At 29.6% G+C, this 27,487-nt stretch overlaps 3 protein-coding genes across 3 annotated transcripts in view; 1 reads left to right on the top strand and 2 right to left on the bottom strand.

The window, feature by feature from the left end:
• The window catches only part of Mrp5 (Multidrug resistance protein 5), a 36,605-nt gene extending 26,533 nt beyond the window's left edge, over positions 1 to 10,072 (top strand). Inside the window, exons 6-11 of the mRNA XM_065514654.1 lie at positions 1,349 to 2,124; positions 4,125 to 4,985; positions 6,233 to 6,717; positions 6,780 to 7,558; positions 7,928 to 8,344; positions 8,766 to 10,072. Of these exons, the coding sequence (XP_065370726.1) occupies positions 1,349 to 2,124; positions 4,125 to 4,985; positions 6,233 to 6,717; positions 6,780 to 7,558; positions 7,928 to 8,344; positions 8,766 to 8,804 (3,357 nt within the window). The 3' untranslated portion in view covers positions 8,805 to 10,072. The remainder of the gene's footprint in view (positions 1 to 1,348; positions 2,125 to 4,124; positions 4,986 to 6,232; positions 6,718 to 6,779; positions 7,559 to 7,927; positions 8,345 to 8,765) is intronic.
• A 3,251-nt stretch (positions 10,073 to 13,323) lies between these two features.
• On the bottom strand, positions 13,324 to 25,530 carry LOC135962755 (transmembrane protein 256 homolog). The gene is made up of 3 exons (XM_065514640.1): positions 25,358 to 25,530; positions 25,012 to 25,293; positions 13,324 to 14,180 (listed from the first exon to the last, which is right to left on the bottom strand). The coding sequence occupies exons 1-3, from the start codon at positions 25,448 to 25,450 to the stop codon at positions 14,037 to 14,039; spliced, it is 519 nt and encodes a 172-aa protein (XP_065370712.1). The 5' UTR covers positions 25,451 to 25,530; the 3' UTR covers positions 13,324 to 14,036.
• LOC135962753 (saccharopine dehydrogenase-like oxidoreductase) overlaps positions 14,677 to 27,487 on the bottom strand; it is a 485,871-nt gene continuing 473,060 nt past the window's right edge. Inside the window, exon 8 of the mRNA XM_065514625.1 lies at positions 14,677 to 14,688. The gene's annotated coding sequence lies outside the window, so the exon portion shown is untranslated. The remainder of the gene's footprint in view (positions 14,689 to 27,487) is intronic.

Here is a 27,487-nt window from a genome sequence, read left to right as displayed (position 1 = left end):
GAATAAAGTTTTACTGATCACTACCTGATCCATCATGCCATGCTGCTCATGTAAATTTTGTGATAGGATTACAAATTCTAATTACACTATACAACAAAATCAAATTTTTTCCAAAATTACAAGATCCGACCAATAAATTTTGATAGAGGAGACAGGAGGCGTTCTTATTGTTAATCGGCATAAGAAACCATGTGATCCTTACATTTTAGATATAAATTGTGTTCAGCCAAATTATGTAAAATGTTACGGAGAACATTTTTGTAGAATATGTTAACACTCTAAATCCTCAAGGCATGGTTCTTTTTGTCCTTCTTTTAAAAAAGTGCAAAAACCACCAGTAAAACAGGAATTTAAGGGGTTAAAATGTTCCCCAAAAATATTATCCGTGAAATTTTACTATAAGTCCCTGAATACAACAAAACGGAAAATTCAACCAGAAAGTCAGACACAACCAAAGAGAGCCTAGGGTTAATTTCGCGTTTATTAAGAAAATTTAGTTCAAAAATATAAATAGATGTAAACTTTCAAAACGCCGACACACGTGTCTTTTTTTTTGTCTCCTCTATCAAAATTTATTGGTCGGACCTTGTTGTTGTACAGTGTTATTAACCTAACTTGACTTGTTGTACACAATCTAATTTTAGGTTATTCTAAACCTAAATAGTGCACTATGGGCACTACGATTTGGACACGAAATATATACAAATAGTTAGTATGTATATTAGGTTGTGTCGATTTTTTGTGAAAAAATATTTTACAAGGTCAAAATTCGTTTAAGACATATAATTTCTAGTGCAAAGTTGCTAGAAGTCTTCGTAGATTCTTCAAATCGACCCACCCTAATGCATATTCAAAGAATTATAAAAACCTTGTTGAGTATTTTGTTTAGAAAATCCACCATCTTGTATTAATTAATACATTTTCTGTATACTTTATTCATATCGAATATATTTAGGTTTAAAAAACACATTATTTTAGTTATAAATAAAACCAATTTAACTCGTAAATCGTTGATGGTACGAACAAAATGTACGACATTTTATTCTCTAAAAAACGTTTAATAACTCCTAAACTCGTAGGACCGATATAATTATTTTTATGACCTTTGAACGTAAATATCTGATTTATGGAGATTTTTACCACCTTACTAAGCACTGATGTCCACAACAATGATTGCATTCAAAACAACTCTTTTAACTTTATAAATTAGTCATTAATTTAAACATATTATATACCACACATTTTGTAGAACTCACCAATCTCATGCATCTCTCACCTCCTCATTTCTCTATGCACACCTTTTGAAATCCTAAGATCCTTTATATGTTTTTGTCCCGACCGTTTATAGATTGGTGTGTCTTCCCTATTCGGCGTTGCCATTATGATTCTATTCCTGCCTCTTCAAGCCTTTTTGGGTAAAAAGACTTCTGTATTACGTCTGCGTACTGCATTGCGTACCGATGAGCGTGTCCGCATGATGAATGAAATCATCTCGGGTATACAAGTTATAAAAATGTATGCTTGGGAAATACCCTTTGGTAAAATGGTAGAGTACGCTAGATTTAAAGAAATGAATGCCATACGTTATGTCAATTATATACGTGGCATTTTGCAATCCTTCATCATGTTCTTAACCCGCATCTCAGTGTTTGCCAGTTTGGTGGGCTTTGTGCTTTTGGGTAAATTGCTAACGGCCGAAAAAGCTTTTGTCATTACAGCTTACTACAATATTTTGCGCAACACAATGACCATATATTTTCCCATGGGCATTTCGCAATTCGCCGAAACTATGGTTTCGTTCAAGAGAATCCAAAAGTATATGATGCATGAGGAGACAAAAGTTCGCGATAAATCGCTAGAAGTTGATAGCGAGAATAATAAACTACAACCCAGTGCCATTATCGAGGAGAATGGTAAAGCTATTGCCATGAATGGCGTAATAAAGCCAATGACAACCATGGTAAATAATGGTGGACATCATATGGATGCTGGCGTAGTGATAAGTAAACTAAAGGCTAAATGGGACTCACAATCTACAGAATATACATTGGATGGTATAGACTTGAAAATTAAACCACGTACCCTGGTGGCGGTTATTGGTCCAGTGGGTTCAGGAAAATCAAGGTAATTTGAAAGAATGTTATTATAAGAAACAAATTAGTATGTCTGCTTTTACACACAGCAAGTTTTCTTGCTGCAAGTCTGAGTTTTTTAGGAGAGAGAGGCAAGAAGAAAGAAGCGGGGTACACACTTGCTTGTCTCTTCAATTTCTTTTGTTATTTCTTTCGCACTATGGATTTTGACATACAAAATTGAGCACAGATTTGCTGTGTGTAAACAGACTAGAAATTTTAAAAGAGAATTGAAGAGACTTGCTTCCAGTAAAATTGCTGTGTGTAAAAGCAGACTATATTTATCATAATCATACATTTAATCATGCCTTAAAAAATTAAAATAAATCGGGTCTAATCGGCTATAATATGCGAAATAGTTTTCTGTTTTCGATACGATTTTAAAAATTGTACTAAATATATAATATATACATATACTATTTGATATATATGTATTTAAAATTTAGAATATTCTTATTTTTATAAAACAGGTGGGAGAATCCATATCAAAACGGACAGAAAACTGCTATTTTCGGATTCGACATCTTCGATTTTAATGAAATTTACCGCACATATTATGGTTCCAAGGGGTTCCTCAAATCAATGACTTTTTCATCGGAAACCCATTCCAGTTCAAAAATATCACGATTTGAAAACTGAAAAATATGTTAATATGTTCTAAAAGTATATACTCATAATTGTCCATAACTATGAATCTACTCAAAGTTCAACATAATATTTGATTCCATTTAATTTTTAACACCGCGATCATTGATATTTTAAGGACAATATCTTTGGCTTTAAAATGGAGTCAAAAATTATGCTGGTCTTTGAGCAGTTTCAAAGTTGTGGGCAATTATGTGTATATAATATTAGACAATTTTTAAATTTTTAAATCGCGATATCTTTTTATCGGAATGCGTTTCCATTGAAAAAGTCACTGATATGAGGAACATATTGGATATATTATGTATGTAGTAAATTTCATTAAAATCGGAGATGGTAAATCCGACTGCTGTCCGCATTCCCAGGTATTTTCAAGATCTAGCATAATAAATATAGGAAAAGTTAATATTTATAAATCTCACAAATTATTGATACTCATATATTTCCAATAATGTTTATTAAGGAGTGCCCGCGAAGAAAAATTTTGTGTACGTTTAGGTTTATAACTTTGTTTGCAACACGTAAAATTGATGCCGCCATTTTATTAAATTAAATTTTAAAAATTGTTAGCAGATTTCAAAAATATTCAATTACAAAATTTACATCTATCTATACATATAAAAATGAAATGGTCCATGTATGTAATGGCATCACGTGAGAACGGCTTTAGCGATTTGACTGATTTTTTTTTGTAGTCGATTCGAAATTTTCAGGAGAAAAAAATTCAAAAATTCGGAAATTTAAATTTTTCGAATTTTTCTCAATAATTAGCAAATAGCTACCGGGCGAAGCCTGGCGATTCGTTCAGCTAGTTAATAATATAATACTAATAAAACAATTAATTTATTAATTAATTTAAATTTTATTTCGATAAACGTAAGCAACATTTTTTTCGTGCGCACTCTTACTATGGGACAGGAATTTTAAATACATACATTTAATTTGGTTCTAAAATTTTCTGCTAAAAATATCTATTATTATACGAAAAATAAGATTTTGTAAAAATAGTTCAGTTTATTTAAAAAAAAAAGTTTTACAAAACCATATTTGGGGTGTTCTCTTACTTGTCAGATGTAGAGACTTTTGTCAGAATCTAATTTTAAGTCGATATCTTGAAAATTGTCAGCCTTCAGCTCATATGAGAACTGGGAGTTCTTTATTAAATGATAGCATATATTTAAAATTAAAAAAGTCGCAATAATACTACATAGTATATACAACATTTGTATGGAAACATGTTTGTGGGTTATTTATGTACCTTCGTGCGTAAGTCTATTCCATATATTTTTAATTATAGTATTATTCATAATTATTACAAACTTATTCTAATAATTTCAATTTATAAAGCTTAATTCAAGCTGTACTTGGTGAACTTCCTGCCGAATCTGGTTCTGTTAATGTTAACGGCACTTTGTCATATGCTTCCCAAGAGCCCTGGCTATTCACAGGTACGGTGCGTCAGAATATTTTATTTGGTTTGCCAATGGATAGGCAGCGCTATCGCACAATTGTCAAAAAGTGTGCACTGGAGCGTGACTTTGAACTATTACCCTACGGTGATAAGACAATTGTAGGCGAACGCGGCGCTTCACTGTCTGGTGGCCAAAAAGCCCGTATAAGCTTAGCCAGGGCTGTTTATCGCAAAACCGATGTCTATCTGCTCGATGATCCCTTAAGCGCCGTCGACACTCATGTGGGCCGACATTTGTTCGATCAATGTATGCGTGGTTTCTTGCGTGACGACATTGTTCTGCTCGTTACACATCAGTTGCAATTTATGGAACAAGCCGATCTTATTGTGATCATGGATAAGGGACGCATTAGTGCTGTGGGTACATTTGAATCGATGCGCAAGAGTGGTTTAGATTTTGCTAAACTGCTGATGAAAGCCGATCAGCAAGAAGACTCCAACGGCAAGGCGGCCGCTGGCGATGCCACTGAAAACAATAAAACGGCTTTATCGCGTCAAAATAGCAAAATGCGTTCGCGTCAAAATAGTGTCTCTTCCATGAGTTCAGCGGCAGATTCTGCGCCTGGTGACTCGCCCATGCAAGTACAAGAAAACCGTGAAGGAGGTAAAATTGGTATGAAACTGTATAAGAAATATTTTGGTGCCAGTGGTGGTTATTTCTTATTTGCTCTGATGGCTTTCTTCTGTGTTGGTGCCCAGGTTTTAGCATCCGGTGGTGATTATTTCTTGTCATATTGGTAAGTTTTTTTTTTAATTTGGTCTTACTTTTCTGGTCAAAAATGTTGCCCTTTTCTGCCTTATTTTTCGATAAAACTGTTATATGTAAAGTTCAGGGTATTGAAGTTGGACATATACATACAGTGACTCACAGCTTATTTGATGCAAGTAAAATTATTTTAGAAAATCGAAAATTAGTCGAATTTTCATTCAATTTATCAAACAAATTTTATATAAAATGTAATGATATATGTACATATGTCCTGTTATAATGCTGAGGAAGAAAAAATAACAAAAACCAATCTGATTGAAGAAATATTAATGAAAAAAAGAATTTTCTGCATAAAATATGCTCACAGCTTAAATGATGCAGTGTATTTGAAACTTTCTCTGATAATGAAATACCGTTGCAATGCATTTTTATCTGTTTGGGCGCTAAGCTAAGGTCATTTTTAAAGAACTTTTATAAAAATAAGTTGAAAAGAATTTGAATTTTAAAATGGGAAAACAAACTTCACTTGAGAAAAGAAAAGACGCTATTCGTCATTTGAAACAGTGCAAAATCCAACGATTAACTTTTGAAATTGTTGCAATTAGTTCCTCAACTGTCCAGCACATTATAGAAAGGTTTCGCCACGGAAATAGAATAGACGAGAAAAACCCAATTTAAGTGCTCCAAAGTTGAAGAATGAGGTTGAAAAATATTTAGACAAAAAATGTCCAGTAAAAAATATCATGTTCTCTATCTACGAACTGTCACTTTTAACACTCTCTTGCTCTCTCGTTACAAGTTTTTAAAAGTAAACGAACGGAATCCCGTAACTTCCAGTGATAATTTGTACAAATTATTACAAATTATCAAGTACGCGAACACAACTATTATCACAATGATTTTCGAAAATGATTAATGGTTTGCAGAAATGAATCCCGCTAGATTTATATTAATTTTGGAAAGAATTGTTATGTGCATATTTCATGAAAATGTCCTTACAACACTACGCCGAACTAAAATTTTTTTCTACGTAAATAGCTAGAATAGAGGTAAAATAATTTTGTATGTAGTATGTAACAAACTTTTGAATGATATATTAAATAGACGAAAATCATCACTTTTTATGCTCTCCTGAAAATTTTATAAAAACACATAACAGTTTTTGTATGCGCAGCAACGATATGTATAGAATATTTAAAAAAGCGGCAGAAAAAATGCAATATTTTTACTTTCAATTTGTATCACGTATTTATGTATTTCTATTTATAATTTTAGGGTAAACAAGAATGGACAAGCTGATATTCAAGTAACTGATGCATATCGACGTCCTGAAGCCCGTTTGGACAGTAATACCGATCCCGTTGATTTATATATTTTTACGGCGCTCAATGTCTCCATTATTTTCTTCGCCTTGACACGTTCTCTACTCTTCTTTAATTTAGCCAAAAAATCGTCCATAAATTTACACAACGCTATGTTTAAAGGAGTAACCAGAGCCTCCATGTATTTCTTTAATACCAATCCTTCGGGACGTATACTAAATCGTTTCTCAAAAGACTTGGGCCAAGTTGATGAAATTTTGCCAGGTGTCATGATGGATGTAATACAAATCTTTTTGGCTTTGCTTGGTATAGTGGTGGTATTGTGTTTGGTTAATCCTTGGTATTTATTGGCCACTGCATTGCTGGCCATTATATTCTACTTTTTGCGATCATTCTATTTGAATACATCTAGAGATGTAAAACGTCTTGAGGCTATAAGTAAGTGTTTTAAAAATAACTCTTTGAATTTGTAATTAACATTTGTTTTTCTTGCTTTCTAGCCCGTTCTCCCATTTACTCTCATTTGGGTGCTTCCCTAAATGGTCTTTCTACCATACGCGCTTTCGGCGCCCAAAAAGTATTGATAGCCGAATTTGATAACTATCAGGATATGCACAGTTCGGGTTATTTTATGTTTTTGGCTACAAGTCGAGCCTTTGGCTATTGGCTTGATTGCTGTTGTGTTCTCTATATTGCCATTATCACTTTAAGTTTTTTCCTTTTCTCACCGGAAAATGGCGGTGATGTTGGTTTGGCCATCACCCAGGCCATGGGTATGACCGGTATGGTACAATGGGGCATGCGACAATCAGCCGAATTGGAAAACACCATGACTTGTGTAGAACGTGTTGTAGAATATGAAGATTTAGAGGCAGAAGGTGAAATGGAATCACCACCGAATAAAAAACCACCAAAATCTTGGCCAGAGGATGGTCAAATTATTTTCGACAATTTAAGTTTACGTTACTTCCCAGATCCCAAATCAGAGTGTGTTTTGAAAGCTCTTAATATATCTATCAAAGCCAAAGAAAAAGTTGGTATTGTTGGACGTACCGGTGCTGGAAAATCGTCATTGATTAATGCCCTCTTTAGACTTTCCTATAACGATGGCTCGGTGATAATCGATAAACGTGATACTAATGATATGGGCCTTCATGATTTGCGCAGTAAAATTTCTATTATACCTCAAGAGCCCGTATTGTTCTCGGGTACTATGCGTTATAATTTAGATCCATTCGAGGAATATTCCGATGCAAAATTGTGGGAATCATTAGATGAGGTAATATTTATTTAAATTGTTTCTTTTAACTTAAAGAAATATTTCAATATGTATATTTTTATACAAATACATGCTTCTTGTTTTAGAAATTTCACTGTGAATTTGTTTAAAATATAATAATATATTCATTAAATTTTATAATTCTAATTTTACACTATTTGAATTTAACAATTCGTTCAGACAGTGTACCTGTTTATCAACCGATTCAGAAAAGTTTCAAAGTTGTAGAGTAAAGTATATTAATGAATTTTTAATTATTGAACTCAAATAATGTAAATTCAGGTTTAAAGTTTTGTATTTTATTTTACAACTGGGCCCTTCAATGTCTCCAATAAATATAATTTAATTTTCTCCCTTATCTTTTTCTAGGTCAAACTAAAAGACGTTGTTTCCGAATTACCTTGTGGTTTACAAAGTAAAATATCTGAAGGTGGCAGTAATTTCTCCGTGGGACAAAGACAGCTGGTATGTTTAGCACGCGCTATATTACGTGAAAATCGGATATTAGTTATGGATGAAGCCACTGCCAATGTTGATCCACAAACAGATGCTTTAATTCAAAACACCATACGAAATAAATTCCGACAATGTACAGTTCTCACAATAGCTCATCGTTTGCACACCGTCATGGATTCCGATAAAGTTTTAGTGATGGATGCCGGTCGTGCTGTCGAATTTGGTTCACCATTTGAATTGTTGACACAAAGTAAATCAAATATATTTTATGGAATGGTGAAGCAAACGGGAAATACAACATTTGATAGTTTATTGAAAGTAGCACAAAAGGTAAGTGTGATATTCATATATCATATCACTCATTTGAGACGAGTACTAGTATTTTACTCATTACTATGATTTTTTGAGTTATGATCCACTTGTCGCAAATGAGTGATTTGTATGTCTGAAATTAAATACCAGGCATGTCGAAGAATTTCTGTCCGTTGAGTAAAGAATTTAAAATTGCTTTTTAGCCAACAATTATTAATATTGGGGATACGATTATAAAATAATTTATTTTAATGGATTTGCATTCATAGAATTGGTTATTAGATATAATTCCCCATATTTATAATCAAATTATGAATATGTCCTAAAGAATGTTAGAACGAAGGTCCATACTAATTTTCAGTTCACTATCTTTCATCCTGGAATTTAATTTAAATTTAAACTTTTTTAATTTTTATTTATTATATTTTTTAACTTTCAGGCTCATGAGGATAATTTAAAGGCGAAAAAAGATTCTTGACATTTCGTAACGGTACCTAAAGTATTTAAAGAGTATATATTAAAAATATTAGAACCAATAACAAATCATCCAGCAAATGCTAGAATACAAAAGACATTATTTTTTGATAATAATGCAATATCAACAACCACATCATCTATGACAACAATAACAAAACCAAAATTTTTAGGCTAATATATTGAGAGAATTTAATCAAATAAATTGGAGATTCGGCTGGGCCGAATTTTATATATACTCCATCATAATTTTGAAAAATTGAACGCATATAATCGGTTTTTCTAAAAATAAATTTAGCCACATTATTTTGCTTAAAAATAAGACTATTGCAAAACAACTATTACAAAATTTAATAAAGATTTTTTTTAATTTTCAATTGAAGTTCATTGTCAAATCAATTATTTTTTAAAACTGTTTAACAGCATCACTAAGCAGAAAGTCAATTTCAACCATAAATATATTAAAAACTATATCCGAATTTATATTTTAATTATATGTAAATAATTCATTAAATTTGAAAATAATTCAATGTTGATGGAGGATATAAATAAACATATACATAAACCAATATCAAAATAATTAAATATCAAAGTAAACAGAACAAAAACTTTAAAGTCTATGTACAACTGTAATTTGAAAATTAAAATAAGTAGACAAATGTGTAAAAAACAAATAACTAAATTGATTTTTATTTAAAGAATTAAAAAAAAGAAAAACGTTTGATTTTTTGTAATGTAAAGAACAATTATTGTATATGTATCAGTAAATAACAATTAACAAAATGCTTTTTAAAAAAATAAAAACTTTTATAAGACAATAAATTAAAACAAACTACAAAATGTAGAGATAAATGTGAAAATAAAGTAACTATAAATATAAATAAATTAATATTAAGATTCTTAATTTTTTATACTAAATTGTATTATGCAATAAATGTGTGTAAATAGTAGTTGGTCCTCAAAGGATTTTAGTCTAAAAAACACAATCTGATAAACAAAAAATCACAAAATGTTAAGAATTTAATTAAAACAAAGTACATACTCACTCAATTAATTAAACAAACAAATATGTGTTCCAGTGAAAACGACAATATTTTACATTTGTTGGCATTTTCTATTATTGTTTCTTTATACATACATACATACATATGTAATAACTATATTTTTATTATTATAATTTGTAATAAATTTTATTATTTTGTATTTATTTTAACACGGTAAATATTTATAATTAAGTCAAACGATGAAATAAAAATCATATACAAAAAATAACTATATTCATGGTCTTTCCAAAGTACTTAGATACACAATAGCTTTAAAGTATTTATAATTTTATTTATTCATTGGAATCAGAAAAAAAAACTAAAACGATTATTATAAATACAAAAATTATAAATTATTATATACAACAAATATTTGTTCAGAATTGTCATGATTCCGATCCAATTGTGTTGCAACATATTGAATTAGAATTAGACTGTGAAACACTCTTCACAGTAACCTACTGTTGCAAAGGTAGCAAATCTAACACGAATGCTACAGTTTACAAGATCACAACGATATATTAAATGAAACCACACTTGAGTAAATTTGCAATACTAAAAAACATTGCAAACACGACTTGTAGATATGCATGGCCTAAACAGACGAGAGATAAAATTAAAAAATAATTTTTAAGACGAATTCTGAGGAATAAAATAAGAAATTAATTTTTGGTATAAAAATGATTTACTCGTATTACTTTCGAGTAATCCAACCGGTTTCTATATATAAAATCATCTGATTTGCAGAACATTGAATTTTCATTAATGTAGTTGTTTGTTAAAATCAATCGCAGTGCTACCATTGTGTCATCATAATTGTTCCATACGCATTTCTTGGTAACTCGCAATCAGAGCTCCGAATTATTGTAGTTAATTCAAATTGACCTTGATTCACTAAAATCTTAATTTGGAATTAAAATATTTTAGCCATTCATTCCATAAATCCATTCATTCAACCTTTGAATGATTACATTTTTTTTAATTCAATCTAATGCAAATTGAATTCAAATATTTTAATTTTTTTTGGTTTTGCTTTTAATCATTTACAAAATGAATTGAAAAATTCTAATCTAATTATACCCTACACCACCATAGTGGGGAGGGTATATTCGGTTAGTGCTGATGTTTGTAACGTGCAAAAATATTGTCTCAACACCCACCTTAAAGTATACCAATCTGCTCGGGATCAGTTTCGATTAATCAAACTACAGGTCGCAATTTCTATTTCCCCAAGGACGAAGCCTATTTGGTTAGAATCGGTCCATCATGGTCATATGGTCGGGCTGGACCGACTATACTTTCTTGTTTTGTAATAGATTCAAATTGAAGGAAAATTTAATCATTCAATACATTTTTAAGATTATTTTGTAATGGATTTGAATGATTCAACGAGGAATTAATTCCATAAAGAATGAGTACAGTGTTAATACAACGAATTAATTCGTGCTGAATGCTTTAATTGAATTGTTAAAGGAATATATTTAATTTGATTTTGAAAATTGAATTAAGAATTTATTTTTTTGAACATTTACTCGTAAAGAACAATTTACAACGTAAAGCTTTATTTAGCACTTAGTTATTGAATAAAATCACTTGTGGTCTTCCGGAAGGCTTAGATCTCGATATATTTATTTAAAGCTGTATTAATTTAATATAACTGTATTAATTGTTACAATATATTGTTATCAATATATAATTGTAATTAATGTTTCTGAAACTGAAAATTGAAAGAGAAGATAATATTGATTTTAAAGCTTGAATTCTAGTTCAAGTCGAAATGGCCAACAAATATACTTCAAATAAAGCATTGATATGTAGGTATAAGAATATCCCTCACATTTAACTTACTTTAAGAATTAATATTGAAGATATTAAGGTACATAATACGTATGATTGTTGTGATTCTGCGAAGATTCTCAATTTCGCAAGGGTAAGAAACAGTGACTCGAATAACTTTATTAAATAAATTACAATTAGCAAAAAATAAAACTTTGAAAAAACACAATTTTCAAACATTAAAACTCTCTTCTTGTTGTTCCCTGAATGATAAGATACGAATTTGAATTAGTGTCATTAGATGGTAATGTGGAAGAGATGCACTGTATCATAGGGGACCAGAGTAACATCGGAAATCTAACCGGATGTGTTGTTGGGGTGGATGGTAGGGTGACATGCCAACTGTATAATCAGACTCATTATTCATCTTAAAACATACGGTAGTGATACTGAGTGCATGATTCTGATCCCTTCCTAGTGAATATCTACTAGGGTATTCAATTAATCGGGTTTCTGGTTTAATCGGTTAATCGAGCAAATAATTAATCGGGGTTTTGATTTAATCGGTTAATTTTAAATTATTCGATTAACCGAATAATTTCTATTTTAATTTTAAACTGAAAAACAAACAAAACATAACAATTCAACAATCCTTTTTATACAAATGTAAGTTTTTTAAAGGATTTTAGTGAGATCTTCTGAAAAAATCTTTAAACAAAAGAATATCCAATTTCTCAGTTCTTTTTTTTAGTTTTTTCTAATTTTTTTTAGATTTGAATACTCTTAATAGTTTTTTTTAAGTTCTGATAAAAGACTCGTTTCTGTAATGTCCTTCGACTCATTTGGACAAAGTTTATCATAGAACATTGTAGAAAAATGTCATTTCCAAATTCCTTAGTTTCAGTTTTGGAAAACTATTGTTAAAAGGGAATGTTCATGAGTTAAGACATACAATTTGAGTGTTTAAAATTATATTTCTATATAAAGTGCGAAAAAAAAAGAAATTTCGGTTAATCGGTTAATCGACACAAATTAATCGGTTTATTTGTTATTTGAAAATCGGCAATTTTAAATTATTCGAACAGTTAACCGACAAAAATTAATCGGTTAACCGATTAACGGTTAATCGATTGAATACCCTAATATCTACTCTCCAAAAGGAACGTAGTACCCGAATTTCTAGCATTGAAGGTTTGGGCTTATAAAAATTATCTTATTTATTGTAAATTATAAAACTTTCATTCAAAATAACTTTATAATTTCAGTTAACGATATAACCGCCATGTGTCTTTATACCCTTCACCATGAGTGGTAAAGATAAATAATGGGAACGCTCCCTCAGTTGTGTCTTTAAGACACATTTCGAATATTTAATTTTTTTGGGATTTTGTAATTTAAAATTATTAGGTCATTATTAACAGCAAAGTTAGATGATATAACACTGCAGTCACACGATCAAGTTTTTCTTGATATTCTCTTAATTATTAGTAAAAAGTGTGAGTGTATTAAAACTTGAAAGGCAAAACTTGAAAGTAAGCGAAAACCCGTAAAAAAATTCAAAATTTTCACCAAAAAACTGAGTTTAAAAAAAAATCCAGTTCAAATAAATAATTTTTAACCAAAAAAACTATTATTTGTTTTCTTATACTTCGTTAAAGGGTTTATAAGATTAGGCACCGTTTTTTTTTTAAATAAAACAACATCTTTTTCGTATTTATTTTTAACATATTGAGCTTTGGCATTTATTTCAAAGATTTTTTAAATCAAAATCCATACAAAGCGCTTCTTTTTAAAAAAAACACTAAATTTTTTCTCAATTACAATTTAAAATAAGTGAAATCTGTTGAAATGTAAAAACTATTGTAAATGTTCAAAAAATTAACTTTTGAATTACAACAGATAATTTTATGACAAAAGATAAATATTTTGCATTAGTAAAACACAAATTTAAAATTGAACAATAGATGAGAATATTTTAAAATTAAAAATAAAAAAAAAAAACTTATCAAAATTATATAATACAAAACTTTACACTACCACTGACATTACAATAAAATCTGTTTTAATTTACAATATTTAAACAAACTAGGAAGTAATTATTTTATAAAAGAGAAAAGTTAAAAAATAATTATAAATATGTAAACAAGAACTTAATATAGGAAAAAAAACTAAACAATTGAATTGCAATTTACATTGATGATATTACAATTTACCATATCTACGAGTATGTATTAAAAAGTATAAAGCTTAAAATTTCATGTTTTGTTGTTATATTAATGTACGAGTATGAAATTAACTAGAGCATAACAAACATTTTGAATGAATGATATTCTTTCATCAGAGATTGGATACACAACTATTTTATAAATAGACAATAAAACGTATTAAATATTTTAGGTTTTTGATGCATTTTTTTTTTAGAAAATTAATGATGCCCAGGCTGCAATCAAACAAAAGCCACCACAGGTGGCCACTTGTATAAAGGTTTTGTCGCCAGTCAAAGCTCGATAGTACATGGGGCCACTAAATAACAAACAACCAACTGCCATTAATGATCCAGTCTGTAAAGAGTTACAAAATATAATTAAATTATCAATTAATTTTCCTTTTTAAATGATTTCATTCCATTTCCTTTATTTTAAGCACAAACGAATTAGAGCTTTTATATCATAAAAATACCTAAAATAAGAAATGAACTAACTTTACCTTAACAAATTCTAAATTTGAAAGCTTAACAAAAACTAAACAACAAAATCATCTTCCCTTACAATGATTGTAGTTAAAATATATTTAAAAAAAAATAAACCCAAAAAATGCATTTAATGTTGTAACAAAATTCTAAAGAAAACAAAACTTATAAATTAATCACCTCTTTCTACTCTATTCCCCCTCTATAAATACAAATACATACATATTTACTATATTCTTAGAAAATATTAAAAAGGAGTAATGAATTGAAAAATAAATACTCTTTCTAGTGGTTGTTATTAGCAAATGAAATATAAAATATATAAAAATAAAACAAAATCTATTTATCATAGTTATTTTATAAGCAGAGTTTATTTATACATAAATCAAAAATCAATTAAACAAATATGTATTTTTCATTGCTTTAAAACAAAGACAAAAATAATACACTCATAACTTTATAAAATAAGAAAAGTCAATTATAATTGTTTAAAAAAAAATATGACTATTTGTAATAAAATAAATTCTAAATTGTCTTAGTAAGTCTTAGTAGTCATTTGGTCATTTAGGGAGTAGCAAGTAGTTTGAAGAAAAATACTTTATTTTAAAATGAAATTAATTGTATATTAAAACACAAGAAAATAAAATGTAAAGAAAATTTTTGTACAACCTTTTTAAATACCCCAAAAGAAAAAAAACTATTATCAATATCACTTGAGTATTAAAATATACATACACGTAAGAAGCATTTTATTTATGTTCCACTGCTCCCTTTATTTTCAAAATAAACGAAATAAATGCGAATATAAAATGGTGTTTTATTTGAATTTAATAAAAAAAAGGTAAAAACTAATTATTCATAAGATTTCATTGTGCTTTATAGGGTATCCATTCATATGATTTTGGATCAATAATTGAACAAAATTATTCAATATTGAATATTTTTGTATTGAGTGAACAAATGAAATAATTACATAATTTTTGTTCTACATTCCCACATTTCCCAACAACTTTTATACCCTATAGCCACAACCAAAATTATCTACATATATATGGGGCATTTCACGTCAAGTGAACCAACTTTTGAAATCGATGTCTTCCGATCGCGATGAAATTTGCACCAATGTTAGTTCTATTGGATAGTAATTCGGACACCATTTTTCAACAAGATCGGTCAAGAACTCTCTGAGTTATAGGAGGTCAAAATTTGACATTTTGGCCAAACAGGTGTTTTTTTTATCCATATAACTTATTACCTATTGTTCTTAGCAAAATGTGTCCCAAATAGTTTATGCAATCTTTCGAAAAAAAAAATTAAAAAAATTTAATAAAATATTTTGGATTTTTTTTTTTTAAATCAAAAATATTTTTGACTTTTTTTTCAAAATGGGCCCTTTTTATTTTTTTTAAGAAAGCTTAGGTCTTTTCCTAAGCGACCTATATGGTCGCTTAGAGGGATGCGAGTGGGATATCTATCAAAAAAAATATTTTGTAACTCAAGATTTAAAATTTTTGAATTTTTTTGCAAAATCAAAAACTTTGTTGACTTTTTTTAAAAAAATGCGAGTGGGATATCTATAAAAAAAATGTTTTATAACTCAAGACATACAATTTTTTACTTTTTTTTGACAAATCAAAAACCTTTTTGACTTTTTTTTTCCAAAATGGACTCTTTTTTATTAATTTTTTTTCTCAAAAGAAAGCTTAGGTCTTTTCCTTTAAAACCTTTTTGGTCGCTTAGTGGGATGCGAGTGGGATATCTATCAAAATAAATGTTTTGTAACTCAAGACAAATGTTTTTAAATTGATTTTTTTCATATTTGTGTGTAAGTGTTTCTAAAACCTTAAAAATAAAAACCACAACAACTGACCGATAATAGCCACTGGAGGGGTGCAATATGAGGCCGACCGCTATTAATTTTCCACCCCCAAAATTTGTCTGAGTTTTGTATCTTGCGGCTTTTTTAGTCAATCCTAGAGGTAGTTTTCAGCGCACGTGATTTTCATTGTTAAAATATCAGGTGCCCCAGAAACAAATTTTTGGAATCAAGTGGAAATATTTTATGGCCCTTCTCCGAAGTACCAGTTTATTTATTATTTTATGACATTTGACTTTAAGAAGTGGGTGGAGAGGTAGAAGTTGACAGGTAGGTTATTTATATGGTGGTTTATTTTTATTATCATTTGTAACATTTGGTTAAACTAGGTACTTTAGTATGTAAGCCCTTCTTGACCCTAATAAAAGATTTTAGACTCATTCATTAAAACGTACTACCTATATGATCTTAAAAAACTATTTATTGTCATTCTGAAGACATACGGAAATCAGTTTTTTAGAAACAGCGTTAAAGTTAAGACGTGTGTTATTTACATAAATACTTACAAAATTCAAAATGTCTACGACTTCTAAAAAGGCTAAGGTTGAAAATGAAATTTATTCGTCTTTTTGTTTTAATCCCTTTAACAAAATGAAGCACAGATCATCAGATATGCGAAATATTTCCGACGGCTTATTAAAAAAATTCCCTACGCTGTCAAAACGATTGAAAATTTGTGGATCATGCAGGAAAGAGCAGAGTGAAGCTGAAAGAATTCAACTTCTCACGCTTGCTCCAAGAACATGGAGTTCTGCAAAAACAATGACTGAGTTTGGAACGACTCAACGAAAAGCAAGAATTGCTAAACAATTGGTTGCTGAGCATGGGATTCTCACACTCCCAAAAAGAAGGGAAAAACTTTGGAGTGCGATACTAAATCTCTAATAACTCAGTTTTATCAGCGAGATGATATGAGTCGCCTGATGCCAGGGATGAAAGACTGGATGTCTGTACGAATCGATGGCAAGAAAGTTCAAATGCAGAAGAGAATGGTTCTCTGTAACCTGAATGAATTATTCGCAACATTTCAATCTGAATACGAGGATGTCAAAATTGGATTCACAAAATTTACACAACTGAGGCCAAAACATTGCGTTTTGGCAGGAAGCAGCGGAACTCACACAGTATGTGTTTGTATTTACCATAAAAATGTTAAATTGATGTTGAAGGAAATCAACTTAAATTACTTAAAAGATGATTCATCAGAAGATTTACACCATTACCGCGATTGCCTTAAATTGACTATGTGCCCTAATGCTACAACTTCTTGCCACTTAGGTGAATGTTCGAATTGCCCGGAAACCACATCCATCAAAGAAAATTTAATCAACTCTTTTGATCGAGAATGTATTGAGGAGTTAAAATTTGAATCTTGGCTTCAGACTGAAAGATGCACACTGAAAACCATAATTTTAAATGTGGATGATTTTGTGGAAGAACTGTGTAGAGGATTGCTAAATATGAGAACCCATGACTTTTTAGTCAAAGAGCAGTGGTCATTCTTCAAGGACTTGAAAACACATTTGAAGTCTGGTGAATTCATTATTTCATTTGATTTCGCAGAGAACTATAAATATGTTCTTCAGGATTCCATACAAGCATTCCACTTCAATAACGACCAAGCAACTATATTCACAGTAGTTATTTACTACATGAAAGAAGAAAACCTGGAACACAAAAGTATGGCAATCATATCCGACGATTTAAAACATGACACCGTTGCAGTTTATGAGTACCAGAAGATAATACTAAATTATCTAAAATCAAAATTTACAGTAGAAAAGGTATACTACGTTTCGGACGGAGCTCGTCAACATTTTAAAAACAAAAGTAGCTTCGCAAATCTTACAGCTCATGAAAAAGATTTTGAATGCCAGCTGAGTGGCATTTTCATCCTACTGCTCATGGTAAAGGAGCATGTGATGGTATTGGAGCAAACCTCAAAAGAAATGCAGCGAAGTATAGCCTCCAGTGCTCTCATCAAGATCGCATCTTAGATGCGACTGCTTTATTCCATTGGGCAAAGAATTATTGTAAAGAAACTAAAATAGTTTTTAGTAGCAAAGAGGATCATGAGGAAACATTGAAAACTCTAAAGAGCAGATTCGATGCTGCGGTAACAATCGATGGCACTGCTCAATACCATGCTTTCATACCGCTTGTCGATGGAAGACTCAAATTAAAAAAGTTTTCTGCATCTACTCAATGCGATTTCTTTCCAAAGCCAAAAAAGAAGCCAGCAGCGAAATCAGTAGCTGAATCTAATAACGCCAAGAAAGGATTGACAAAAAAAAGCAGCTAATAAAGGTGACAAATAAGGAGGATAAAAGTATGGATATTTGAAAATTTAAAAACTTCATAAATGAAAAAAATACAAATATGAAAAAAATCAATTTAAAAACATTTGTCTTGAGTTACAAAACATTTATTTTGATAGATATCCCACAAAAATTAATAAAAAAAGAGTCCATATAGGTCGCTTAGGAAAAGACCTAAGCTTTCTTAAAAAAATAAAAAAAAAAATAAAAAGGGCCCATTTTGAAAAAAAAAGTCAAAAATATTTTTGATTTAAAAAAAAAAATAAAAAATATTTTATTAAATTTTTTTTTTCGAAAGATTGCATAAATAGCTATCTAAACTATTTGGGACACATTTTGCTAAGAACAATAGGTAATAAGTTATATGGATAAAAAAAAACACCTGTTGGGCCAAAATGTCAAATTTTGACCTCCTATAACTCAGAGAGTTCTTGACCGATCTTGTTGAAAAATGGTGTCCGAATTACTATCCAATAGAACTAACATTGGTGCAAATTTCATCGCGATCGGAAGACATCGATTTCAAAAGTTGGTTCACTTGACGTGAAATGCCCCATATATGTATATAAAAATTAAATGGTCCATGTATGTATGGCATCACGGGAGATCGGCTGGAGCGATTTGGCTGATTTTTATACCCTTCACCTTCGTGAGAAGGGTATATATAAGTTTATCATTCCGTTTGTAATTTCCACAATATAATTTTCCGACCCTATAAAGTATATATATTCTGGATCCTTATAGATAGCGGAGTCGATTAAGCCATGTCCGTCTGTCTGTCTGTCTGTTGAAATCAATTTTCTGAAGGCTCCAGATATCTCCGGGATCCCAATCTTCAACAATTCTGTCAGACATACTTTCGAGAATTTTGCTATTTAAAATCAGCAAAATCCGTCCATAAATAACGGAGATATGAGCAAAAATCCGAGACAACCTCTGAAAATTTCATCAAAAAACACAATGTATTGCATGCCTTGACAAAAAAGCAACAAAACGTATGTTTGGATGTGCATGCTTTGAGTATTTTGTTTTTTTTTGTGTTTTGTTTCTTTTGGCATTGTTGTTGTTTTTTATACAACTAAACGTATGTTTGGTTGTGTGTTGGTTTTTTTGCTTTGCGTATGTGGTTTTGTTTTGACAAAAAAGCAACAAAACGTATGTTTGGATGTGCATGCTTTGCGTATTTTGTTTCTTTTGGCGTTGTTGTTGTTTTTTATACAATTAAACGTATGTTTGGATGTGTGTTGGTTTCATTGCCTTGCGTATTTTGTTTTTTCTTTTGGTGTTTTGTTTCGTTTGGCGTTGTTGTTGTTTTTTGTGTTCTTGATAAATTTAGGATGCTGTACGCTGAAAGTGGGCAATGTACATACATACCTATATACTACATAATTATAAAAAATAATAATGCATCCACAACAAAGGTGAAGGGTATATAAGATTCGGCATAGCCGAATATAGCACTCTTACTTGTTTTTATTCGATTCGAAATTTTCAGTAGATGGTTTGTAAAAACTCGGAAGTTTTTTTTTTTAGTCCATCAACTGTAATAAAAAAGCTCCCTAAAGTATGCAGTACAAATTTAGATATTTTATTTGTAAATAAATAAGAACAGGCAGGTGTATGTGGGTTGGAGAAACTTGAAGAACTAACATTAGTAAATGCTACCGGGCGAAACCGGGGCGGTCAACCAGTGTGCAATAATTTTGTCATTCTGTTTGCAATACTTCTAATTATTGGTCATAGACTGCTATAGGTATTTTCAATACTGAGTATTAATATTTGTCAAAACCTTATGTATCATAATACAAAAATTGTATTAGATTTTGAAATAATACAAATGATTTTTTTTTATTTACGCTATTCGTACATTTTTTTAAAACAATTCAAAAACTTTTTATTTTCATATGTACCGGGCAGAGACCGTACCGATTATAAGTTATATTATAAAACTTAAATTTTAATAATTATTTTTCAAGTGAAATTTTTTCCCTTAGGAAATAAAAATTAATGATGAATTTTATTTTCAGTTTAAAAAATAAAACATAATTCTTGAGTTTTATTTTTTGTTCATAAAATAAAAATTATTTTCTGAGTTTTATTTATTATTCAAAAAATAATAATTATTTCATAAGTTTTATTTTATTGTTCAAAAATAAAACTTATTTCTAAAGATGGATATATTGTATAGAATTACAAAACCTTTACGCTTATACAAATATAACAAAATACGTCAAAAATAATGAACATACATATGTTTATATAATCACAAATTCAACCACGATTTGAACAATATATTAAAGGTCACTTCTGGAAGCTACTTCCGCAAGAAAACTTGGTTGTGGACACACGGCTTTACACTGAACATCAAGATGGATATTTATAATAATTTTTTGTACAATGTCTTTCATCACTATATTTAGTCAGTTATTTACCCAGTATATATTTATTTAACTCGTCCTTTTAGAATCACCTCCAAAGTAGGCCGATGTCCCATTTTAAGAAAAGTTCATCAAATTAAGACCATATTAAGTAAACACAAAATTTTAATTGGTATTATCTATAAACATATAATTTTTTGATTTAAAACTAAGAATCCTTCAATAAATCTGTTTCAAGCATAGAAATTCCTCATTCATATTAAGTTTTATAAATGAAAAAAAATTATAAAACTCACAAATAATTTTTATTTTCCAATGAAAAAAATAAAACTCAAAAATAATTTTATATTTTGAACAAAAAATAAAACTTAAAATATAATAATTATTTTTTGAGTAATAAATAAAACTTAAAAAATAATTATTAAAATTAAGTTGTTTAAATAAAACTTAAGAAATAAAAATCATAACGTTTTGTGATATTACATCCGCTGAGAATGAAATTGGTATACTCAAATCTATGATCGTCTTGTTTCTTGTATATGATTTTTTTGTTTTAAATTTCAATAATAATCATTATTCCCTGGTACCGGGCATAGATAACAACTAGATACGTAACTGAGAGCCAAAAACCTAAGTCTGTTGTCAAAAACCTAATTCATGAGAATGTATTGCATGTATTTTGTTATTGTATCACCCGTATTTGTGAAAAGAGAGTAATTTTTCAATATATATTACTCTCTCCTTCCGTTCTATGTGTTTATTCTATGGTACCGGGCATGATACAATAATTGTAGAAGGTAGAATCACTAGGGAGAGTTTTCAATATTTAGCCCTATAACGTCAAACTTTGATTTTGATTTTTTTCATATTTTTTTATATTTTCATTTGTTTGATGTTACAAAAATTGTATAATTGAGAATTTATTTTCTACATGGTACCTTATATTGTTGTATCATGGTACCGGGTATGTATTTATAAATAATAATAAATCAAAATATTAATGTGAAGTAAATATAAAAAATAAATAAAATTTGCAGAAAAATGTCAACAATTAAAAAAATATATATTTGAAACCGGATGGATTTAATAATATTTGAAATTTTATATATCGAGCCCTTTTCGCAAAACGGACGTAAGCGACATGATATTAGATTTTCTTTTTTTTATGGAAATCGATAATTTATTAGCATCATTCCTGAAAATTTCATAACTATAGATGCAATAGTTTCAATTTTACGAGAAAAAGAAAAAAGACGTAAGTACACATTTATTTTCTATTTATGAATTTTGTAATAGCAAGGTGTCGGTTACGTCTAAATTTTCTTTTAAAATTCTATATGAAACTATCTGTCACGGCAAACGTTGTTTTGCCATAGCTGACACAAAGTTTGAAGACTCCCACTATAATACTACTCCAGATATGCAATAATAAATTTTTACATTGTATGGGAGGTGCCATACCCATTGTACCTATATAGGTCAATTGTGAATCTAAACCATCCAGGGACCCACTCAAACACACACAACAAATTTCATCGAAATCGGCCCAGCCGTTAAGGAGGTGTTCAGTTACTAACACACGTACAGAAGAATTATATATATAAAGATTTAAAAGAAAATTTTGGACGTATTAATGTGTTAAATGTTTTTATACATACATAAAATGTCCAATACCTTAATATACTTGTTTATAAATTCCTTTGATTTATGTGGTGTAATTTGTATACTTTTAAATGAATCGTATACATTCGTAATTAATATTTACATTAAATTTATATTACTATCAAATTACCAACTCTAAGATTTTTTTAAAAATGTGGTCATTGATACCAAAAGTATGTATATATTTTTCAAATTAGCCAAAATATTAAGCCAAAATTAATTTTCAAAATTTACATACGCGTATTTTATAATCTTAGATATGACAATAATGTAAACAATGCATTGCCTGCAACTGACCAAGAGGTAATTTAATTTTTAATTATTTCTTCATTAAACTTTAAATGTTACATAAATTTGTTTGATTGCTTGCTTATGTATTAACTTAATTAAAACTTAGGATGAATTACTTTTTTGATTCCGGGAATCGGGAAATTTTTTTCTACATTCCCGGGTACCCGGCTATTCCCGAAATAAATAATGATACTGTAAATTAGGAATATTATAGCTAAATTTCATATAAAAACTTAGTGTTATAATTATTAAATATCAGAACTTCGAATTAATTAATAAATTTTGATTCTTAATCCGTAATTAAAAAATGTCAGCCTTTCATTCAATAAATCCATTCCTAATATTTAATTTTTTAGATTCATTCCAAAGTCTTTGTTTAAACTGAATTAATTTTAAAGTTAATTAATAACAGAATTTATTCAAACTTTGAATGATTAAATTTTTGTTAAATCAAATCATTTACAAAATTAATTGAAAAAAATGTCTTAAACCTTTTTGTACTAGATTTTAATTGAAGAAAAATGTAATCATTTAATACATTTTTGAAGCTATTTTGTTACGGATTTGAAGAAGAAATTTAAAGAAATTTGAATGATTCAATAAGAAATAAATTCTATAAATAATGAATTCTCTTTTTAAATTTTCATACGAAAAACCCCAAATACATAAATAATAAAAATAATAATAAGTGGTCTATTATTGCTGAGATATAAACAAAAAACTGTAAAAAACTTTTCATTGTTTTTTGGTGAAAAAAAACAGAGTTCTAATATGTAACGGTAAAAAAGACGTAAGTGGCAAAAAAATCGGATATAGTGTATATATGAAATTGAAACAAACAGCATCCTATATCTCAGATATAATAATACTTATTAACGGAGTTTTAAAGAAATACCATAGCCAAGGCGAATCTATAAATTCGCCTTGACCATAGCCTACTCCAAAGATATCTAAAAATATGCTCTCCTGTAAAATTTAGTTTTTGTCGGTTACGTTTTTTGTGCGAAAACGGCTCGGTATATTTGTTTAAGTTAGAATTGCTGTGAGTTTCTTTATGAGAACAACCACTTTAAATAAATTATACTATCTTAATCTTTGTTAGAATATGATATTGCTTTCCTTATTAATGAAACTTTACTGGCATCTTCAATGTTCTTTGCCTCCAACTTGGGCTTGTTTGTAAGCCATTATTCACCCTTATTCTACTTGGCGTCGTTGACATCGTCGTCAATATTGAGTCAAAAAATGGTATATGTTTCTCCGAAATCGATAACAATTGGTAACTATTGACAGAATTTTATACTTTTATAAGTCAGGTTAAAGTACAAAACGCTGTCAAAAGTTACCAATTGTTATCGATATCGGCGTAACATATACCATTTTTTTACTCAATATTGACGACGATGTCGTCGACGCCAAGTAGAATAAGGGTGATTAATTATTACTTCATCTGCAACTCGTCTACGACAAGGCACTACGTGTAGTTATATATTTTTATAACACACGGCGTGTTGCACCTTCTACAAGGTAATATTTCTTTGATCTACGTCTCAATAAAATTTGAATTCATTTTGTTTTTATTTATTTTATATATTTCGGATATACGCCGAACAATATTTATTTAAAAGTATTATTTTTAGATGTATCGGTTATGTATTTATAAATACAAATAAACCAGAGAATGATATTACATTGGACGATTATTAAATTATATTTTTTATTATTGGAAACGATATTATCATATCGTTTGAAAACTGTTTAGCAGACACAACAACAAAATACATTCATTTACATGTATTTTGTTGTTGCAAGACTTAGGTTTTTGACAACCGACTTAGATTTTTTGACTCTCAGTATCGCTTCTATGTATATTTTGTTCTATGCCCCTAGGTTACTCCTTCTAGACCCTTCATGCCTTCAACAGCCGGACATATCTTTTGTGTGTCAACGACCAATATTTCTATGAGTTACAATCGGAAGACAAAATCAATAAAATCCCTTTATTTTGGTGGTTGGTATGATGTTTTTAAATTTAATTAATAAAGTTTGTACAGTTCTTCAAACATTTTGTATAGATCTGAAAATGGTTTATTTAGCGAGACCAGAGTAGAAAATCCTTGATAAATCATTTACTCCTTTTTCTAAATTAATTTTGTCCTATATTTAAAATGTACTTACCAAGGCTGGTCGACGAGCCAATGGCATGGCTAATAATGCAAATGAATGTAAGAAATGGAATCGATTAGCCGTTTCAAATACAGCCTTTGCTTCCAATTGTTCTTGAATATCATGAATTTTGGCTAAGCTATGCTTGCCATAAGCACCCATAATAACGGCAGTCGCACCGCTCAAACCTGCTAAACGCACAAAATGATAATTCTTTCCGGTAAGCTCCCACATTGTTATTGCTTTCGGAGGTGGCAAAACCACAGAACCTTCGATCTGCTTAGGTCTAATACCCTAGAAATTTTTACAAAACCATAAAACATTGTTGGTTAAATAAATTATTACGGTAACAACTTACAGCTCCTTTTAAGACAGCCGAAGCTGATGTGAGAACAGCCTGACTGATGGGATTTCCAACTGTTATATAAGTTAATGTTTCTCCCCAAGACATTGTTTTTTTTTTAATTTAAGAAAATAACTTTCTTTGAAGAGTACTGTTTTGCTGGGAAGCCTCACAAACAAAACGGTAAATAACAATTAAAATGCGAAAATATTTTACTATTGATAACAATAATGATTTTGTTATTATTTTATGCGGTATGCTCCCGACAAGAAGAAGAATTTTTGCCAATGGTGTATCATATACAAATTATGGGGGGCCGATGTACTAAAAAAATAATTTAATGGAATACATCATTAGCCTAGCGCAAGGCGTATTTAACAAGGTGACAGCAGTGGCGAATTGAAATAAATACAGGCGAATTCACTTATTTTTTATATATAGAGTTTGACATACGGGCGAATATTTTTTATATATGTAGTTTGACATTTGTGCGTGCTATTTCTATAATCAGCTGTGCTGCCGATGGCACCTTATTAAATGCACCTTGCCTTATAGACAGTAATTGTCACCAGAGCTGTAAATGAATCACTCATTTTTGAATTAATTCGCGAATCATTCACACAAAAAAATGAATTGAATGAAATTTGAGTCAATTCAAATGAATTTGGTAAAAATGAATTGCAATTCGTTTCCAATTCAAATGAATTGAATTGATTTTGAATTAATTCAAATGAATTTTGTAAAAATGAATTGCAATTCGTTTAGAATTCAAATGAATTGAATTGATTTTGAATTAATTCAATTCATATGAATTGAATTGATTTTGAATTAATTCAATTCATTTGAATTGAATTGATTTTGAATTAATTCAAACGAATTAAAAAAAAAATTAGCAATTCATTTCCAACTCCGACGCGAAATTCGCAGCATATTTAGCAGATTCTTCAATGTCATTAAGTATGCAGTATAATTAATCGACGGTTAAAAAGTCTTCCTTTAAATATAATGCGCCGTTACCATCGTCACGTGGATTTCTTTCAGATGATAATTTTGAAAAGCTATTGTTGTTTAAGGTGAATGATGCATTCTAATTAAATCGAATTAGCCTTATTTATGAAACTCAATTGTGTTTTGAACTACATACATTGTTATTTTTCCTGATTTTTGATTATTTTTGGAAGATAGTTTTATTTTTTTGAAATAAATATAATATAAATATTAGCAAAAAGTTTGTTGTTGGGTGGTCGTGGGTCACAAAATTTCAAAAATTATTAATTGCTTCTTGAATATTAAATATTTTTTGTCGTTCAGCGTATTTCAAAATAAAAATCAGTTCTTCTTGAAGAAATAAACTCCAAACACCATGTTTTCATTGATCAGGTGCGTATACAGGACAAGGCTTTTCAATTGTTGTACTGGATATTTTCATTTTGGTAGGAGAATCTGCTCTTGAATTTGATTGATTGCAACTCATTTTTGAATCATTCTTTTGAATTGCTATTCTTTTTTCTAATTCATTTGAATTAATTCAAAATCAATTCAATTCAAATGAATTGTAAATGAATTGCCACTCATTTTTACAAATTCATTTGAATTGGAAATGAATTGAAATTCATTTCTGCCTAATTCGTTCGAATTGATTCAAATTTCATTCAATTCATTTTTTCAATTCAATGAATTAATTCAAAATTTAGCTAATTCATAATGAATTAAAATCAAAAAAGAATGATTCATTTACAGCTCTGATTGTCACTAATTTCTTATAACATGGCTGACTCTAATTTATATGTATATTTTGGTCATTTGACACGTATGTGCTCTTTGTAGTGCAGAGATAAGACAATTGGTTACTTTATACATCCCAACCAGAAACGTTGAATACTTTCCATCAGCTATCAATCGGTTTCATTGTAACCAAAAAGGATCAATTGACCCCATGCTTAGGACATGCATGTGTTAAAATACCTAGTCACGTAGCTATTGAAGTAACTAGTTCTCACCCTAACTTGGGGGTTACACGATCAAGTTTTGCCTTTCAAGTTTTAATACACTCACACTTTTTTACTAATACACTCACACTTTTAAGAATTGAAACGAACTTGCATTCAATTTCACATTCAAGTTGGTGTTCAATTTTTCATTCAA

The sequence above is a fragment of the Calliphora vicina genome, chromosome 1 (assembly GCF_958450345.1).
Source record: "Calliphora vicina chromosome 1, idCalVici1.1, whole genome shotgun sequence".
NCBI lineage: Eukaryota > Metazoa > Arthropoda > Insecta > Diptera > Calliphoridae > Calliphora > Calliphora vicina.
This window is presented reverse-complemented; position numbering and strand designations above follow the sequence as displayed.